The 5,845-nt window shown below is 40.8% G+C and overlaps 1 protein-coding gene across 1 annotated transcript; it reads left to right on the forward strand.

Moving 5' to 3' along the window:
* Positions 1-333: 333 nt before the first annotated feature.
* On the forward strand, positions 334-2,479 carry LOC112278073 (protein HIGH CHLOROPHYLL FLUORESCENCE PHENOTYPE 173, chloroplastic). The gene is made up of 2 exons (XM_024511110.3): positions 334-1,404; positions 1,607-2,479. Exons 1-2 carry the CDS (start codon positions 383-385, stop codon positions 2,358-2,360), a joined length of 1,776 nt encoding a protein of 591 aa, XP_024366878.1. The 5' UTR covers positions 334-382; the 3' UTR covers positions 2,361-2,479.
* The last annotated feature ends 3,366 nt before the right edge of the window (positions 2,480-5,845 follow it).

A 5,845-nucleotide genomic window follows, 5' to 3' on the forward strand; every position in this document is an offset into this window, starting at 1 on the left:
ATTCTTATGCAATACATATCCTAGTCTTCGGTGCACAACTGGGTCACGAAGATCGTCTCATGCTGGCAGTCTGGGAAGAGTCCACAACCATACATTGTGGAGAGGAGCACCAATGAACAGAAGATCTGAGACGGGGTGAGGAAGGAAGGGTGGCTGAACATCAACAACAATGGGGCTCCGATAGAAAGGTGATAACTCCGCGTGGGCACACGTGGGATCAGCTTGTACACTGCCAAGCGGCCTCAGCGAGAGAGACATCCAGAAGCTGGCTCTGTTCCCAGGGCTGCCCTTCTGCCCTCCTCCCTGCCTCTCTTTGCCCTTGCTCTTCCACTCTCCGTTTAGCGTCGTTTATCCTCCTTCCTAAAATTCCTGACCCCTTGCAATGGGCCTCCCCGTTGTCTCTCTATCGTCTTGTCATGCTCAGCTCGCTCTCTCCTCTAACTTTGTTGCATGTTTCCCAGTTTCTGTTCCTCGCTACTCTGGTCTCTGTTTCACGCCAGCCAGTTCGAGACTGCCGACGTCTACATTCTCCTCACGGCCATCGCACTTTCGGACTCCATTAATTAGAGCAGAGGGTGGACGGCAGCCTTGGGATATCGGACGCTTCATTCAGACTCTGTATTTTTTCAACGGGCCACCTTCAATTAGCAAATTTGTGAGCTCGGTGATGCAGTCTATGGTGAAAGAGAAAGAAGAGTCTGGTGGTAGTAACAACGGTAGAGATGGGGGCTTAGTGCTGGTGACAGGTGCCACTGGGGGGGTGGGCAAGCGAGTCGTGGACGAACTGCGTAAGAATGGCGTGCAGGTCCGGGCTCTGGTTCGAAGTGTCGAGAAGGCCCAAAATCTGCTGAATTCGGATGTAGACATCGTTGCAGCAGATATTACACAGAGTGCCACACTGCTGCCGGAGTACTTCGAAGGAGTGACGAGTGTTGTGGTGGCTCACAGCTGTATTGTTGGACCCAAGGAGGGAGACACAGCTGAACGTCAGAAATATTACCAAGGCATCAAATTCTTCGACCCTGAAGTGAAAGGAGATACTCCTGAGGCTGTGGAGTATCGAGGTTTGCAGAATGTTCTTGCTAAGATCAAACAATACGCTTCCCTTCCGTCTGAATCACGAGTTCTCTTCTGCATGTCACCCAACGGAGTGCCCATTGGACCGGCTTGGGGGGCTTTGGATGATGTAGTCATGGGAGGTGTTAGCGCCAGCTCCTTTCAGGTCAGTGCCACGGGTGGAGAAGACGGAGGACCCGTTGGCTTGTTCAAAGGATATGTTTCCACTGATAACAACGGAGGATTCGCCAGTATTCGTTCACGCAATTTTGAGCCTGTTCTAGATTTGAGCGCGTACGGAGGCTTCGAATTTCGACTGAAAGGAGATGGGCACCGTTTTAAGTTCATGTATGTTGTCCTCATCACAGGGACTCTTTTAAATACTGAGATCATTGCATTGACCTTCATTTTCAGTTCTCTGCACTTTGACAACGCCAGTGCTCCCTAATCTGCTCCCTGCCATAACTCTAGGTACTGAATTTTGTGATTGGAATTTGTTCAAACCACTGTTCCTTTTGTGGGTAATTTGCTTAATTTTGAATTCGTGCAGAGTGCGCACTAGTACAGACTGGGATGCTCTGGGCTACACTTCTGGTTTTGACACCGTGAAGGGAGAATGGCAAACAATTCGTATTCCATTCTCCTCGTTAGTTCCTGTTTTCCGCGCTCGGACGGTGAAGAATGCCCCGCCGTTTGACAGCTCCAAGATCGCATCGTTGCAGTTACTGTTTAGTAAGTTTGAATATGACGAGAAACTGAACCCTAAATTTGAAGCGGGACCATTTGAACTTCCGATTGCTAGCATAAAAGCATACTTGAAGGAGCCTGTTACTCCGCGTATTGTGCATCTCAGCTCTGCCGGAGTCACTAGACCTGATAGGCCAGGTCTGGATTTAAGCAAACAGCCGCCTGCAGTCCGAATGAACAAGGAACTAGGTTATATTTTAACATACAAGCTAAAAGCTGAAGATTTGGTGAGAGAAAGCGGAATACCTTACACCGTAATAAGGCCCTGCGCTCTTACGGAAGAACCAGCAGGGGCGGAGTTACAATTCGATCAGGGCGACAATATTACGGGGAAAATCTCAAGAGCTGAGGTGGCACGGATTATTGTTGCTTCAATGTCCTCCCCAGCTGCGCGAGACAAAACGTTCGAAGTGAAGAGTACTGTTCCTTTCAGCCAACCGTTCACAGTAGATCCTGCAAATCCCCCTCCTGTACGTGATTATGAACCATTTTTCAGTAAACTGAAGACGGGAATTACAGGAAAAGAGGCCTTGAATCAAGCAGAGGTAGCTGTATAGAAACGTGCACAGATTTCTTTCGATCAGCCGGCGTGCTGATATAATGCAATCTGAATCCCACTGTACATATGAATGAGGTTTATTCATTTCAATAAAGCCTTTGTATCTATCCCTCTTAAGAGGATCGTGCCGAGATATCACATTCTTCTGTTAGTGCACTAGTTGCAAATTCGAGGCACAATGTTTTCTAACAAGAATAACAAAACACTCATGGACGGAAATTATGCTTCAATGGAAAATGTTGCATTGAAGATGGTTCCAAGGGAACATAGTGGATTCCAATCCTGTGAACATTGACAATTGCAGGAATTGTGGAAGTGGAGTTTTCTTTCAAACTGTCCATGTAAAGAAAATACCAGGACAGGAATATATTTACCCAAGCTCACCTTTGGGATTCAGCCTCGTAGTTAAGAATATTTGCCGCCCTCTGTGTTGGCTTGAACATTCATTAGAGTTTCACTCATTAGGATTTCAGTCTTATTCATGTATTAGGATTACAATAGTTGGGGTTTCATTTGTCATGTGTCACATGAATTAGACATGCTAGTATGGTTGCATATTCATCTTGAATGAAGCTATAGTAAGTAAGAAAAATTATATATTTTGATATATATATATATATATATATCCATACATACACAAAATCAGAGTTTTGGAGTTAGCACTCTTTTTTTATACTAACATGGTACCAAAGTAAGTTTCTTAAGAGCATATAGTAGATTTTTTGAATAGATAGAGTCATTCAAAAAGTATAGAGAAGTTTTTGTTATTTCTTTTTTACATATCTATAGTAGAAAGATATAAACCTTGTAATAAAAGACATCTCTAAAACAATGAAATTAAAAGTAGTATCTAGCTATATATTCTGAAACTATAGGTTTCAAACGAGTTTAATGGAAGAAAACTTATAGTAGCTAATTGAGTTGTCTTCATTCAATTTCATTTATACAAAAGAATTCTCAACCACTTCACTTGCAATTGGACTTGCACTTGTCATATCCTCTACATGATGAGGTTAAAGTATTAATAATACAATACAGAACTAGCCAACAACAAATGAGAATGCAACAACTTTTATTCTTTAAGATTACATTAGAGCTTGTTGTATCATCACATCTACAGTATAAGAATCTATCATTCTTCATGTAATTAGTATTTTTGAACCTCATGCAATTGAGAAAAGACTTCAAATATTGTATGATGTACAAAACTTGAATAAAGAGCAAGTATTGATGGAAAAATTCTACAATCTTCTACAATTACAAGAAAGAAAAAACTTGAGATAATTAATTTACTTATTAATTAGTTTGCTAAAATATGAATTTTTATATACAATAAAGATGTTTTTGCTTTAAAATTAAATAGTTTATTAAAGTGTTGGTCTTTCTTTAAGAAAATTCAAAAGGATTAATGATGATGATCAAGAAGTTTTGTACAAAAAAGAATATTTTTTAGAAAGCTTTGGATTCAAAAGACAAGGCTCGTACTAAAATTTTAGTAGATGTTGTTTAATTATGTGAAAATTAGTATGAGATTGCATTGGGCATTTGAATGTAGAAGAGTTCGATCTTTGCTTGAAGTTAGATTTATAAATAAATAAATAAATAAAAACAATGCATAAGATTTTAGAAATACCATAGCAATCCTAAACAATCTACATAATCTTATTTTATGATATGCAACTTAATAAACCTTAAATAATTTTTTAAAAATCTAAATTAAATCTTAAAGAAATCACAAGAAATCCTATAGAAATATAAAAAAATCCTAAAGAAATATTAAAGAATTCTCAAAGAATTTAAAAATTAAATGTCACGGACCAAAAATACAAACAAGAAATCTAAACAAGAAGTTCAAGAAGAAATGACAAGAACTAGATTATCAGATGAGTACAAGAGCAACGCCAAGAGAATTGAGCTAGAGCTTCAAAAGATGTGTTGTCGAGACTGAAGAACTCTTCAGCCTCGACTCCTATATATACTACTGGCCTATGGTTCTAAGGAAGCGCATCAAGAAGCTTCCCAAGAACTATGAAGCTTCTCGAGCAACTACCCAAGAGCTAGGAAGCTTTTCAAGTAACTTCCTAGAATCTACTAGAATATTCTAAGAATCTTCTAGAGCCTTCTAAGAGAATCTTTAGGGAATCTTCAAAGAATCTTAAGAGAATCTTTGAAGATTATTCTAAGAGAATATTCAAAAAATCTTCTGGAAGTTTCTAGAAACTTCTTTCTAGAAGGTTCTAGAAACTTGTCTCTAGAAAGGTCTAAGGACTATGTCCCTAACATCACCTCCTCCTTTAGCTTCGAGGTCTCCGAGAAGCAATGTTATCGTCAGTCAATACCAACGCAAGAAAATGAAGATCTGTCGCATAACCTCTGCTATGAACTCCAATTGTTGTTCACGAGGCAAGTGATTCAATGGTCCTTGAAGCCAACGGTAGTGGCCCACGCCTTCAACTTCTGACGAAGCATGAACCTCCGTGTCTTCATTGTGAAATTGTCCTGCAAACACTCCTTCTGGCTGACCATTGTAGGCAGGCTCGACCTCAAATACAATCACCAGCGATCTGTTGCTCGGAATCCTTCGACGTCGTCATGGTGCAAGCGGTTCTTCATCTTGCGGTCGTCTTCGTGAGCTAGTTGCTTGAGATGACATGACAAGTGTCGTATCTTGGCTATCCATATTCAAAGGCTAAAACAATAAGAACAAACTTGGGCTACTAACAAAGTTCTACGCTATCTTGGAGAGAATGACTACATCAACTATGGATTTTGGTGGTGCTCTCTCCTCTTTTCTGTTTTCTGGATGAGCAAGCTTCAGTAAGAAGCTATCGTAGAACCGACTTGGGTTTCTCAGGATATCGTCGATGAAACTCCTGTACCTTTTGCGGCGCATTCGCGAGATTTTTGGCTGGCTCCCATGTTCGTTCATTAATATCGTAACCGCTCCAATGCACAAAGTATTCTAATTTACCCCGTCTTTGCCGTGAATCCAGGACCTTTTCCACCTCGTATTCTTCGTGGTTCTCTATTTCTATGCTAGGTGGTGGACATTGTACTCTTCTAGGAAAAGATGATTCTCGATAAGGCTCCAACAAAGAAACATGAAAGACAGGATGTACCTTCATAGTAGCTGGTAACTCCAGACGATACGCTACAGGATTGATCTGCTTCTGGATAACAAATGGTCCCAATCATGAATTTAGGTGCCTGATTCCGAAATTTGTCCGCGGACGCCTTGTAAGATTCTTGGGCAGTTTGCAATTGAAGCTTCAATGTAGTTTGAAGCTGCGAAAGCTCCTTCACTAATCCTTCAGCTGCCGGATTATTAATCGTTGACGAACTCCATAAGTCAAGCTTCGGATGGTATCCATAATTGGAAAAGAATGGCGTTTGTTGAGTTGACGCATGAAGGGTGTTGTTATATGCGAACTTGACTAGCGGTAGATATGCGATCCAATCATCTTATTGATAGTTGATGGTGCA

The sequence above is a fragment of the Physcomitrium patens genome, chromosome 26 (genome assembly GCF_059467195.1).
Source record: "Physcomitrium patens ecotype Gransden chromosome 26, ASM5946719v1, whole genome shotgun sequence".
In the NCBI taxonomy this organism is placed as follows: domain Eukaryota; kingdom Viridiplantae; phylum Streptophyta; class Bryopsida; order Funariales; family Funariaceae; genus Physcomitrium; species Physcomitrium patens.

Bases quoted from the DNA above. Each gene is read 5' to 3' on its own strand.
- LOC112278073 (XM_024511110.3), top strand. From the start codon at position 383: ATGGGCCTCCCCGTTGTCTCTCTATCGTCTTGTCATGCTCAGCTCGCT. The intron at 1,405-1,606 runs GTATGTTGTCCT...GAATTCGTGCAG, and splicing joins GGGCACCGTTTTAAGTTCAT to AGTGCGCACTAGTACAGACT.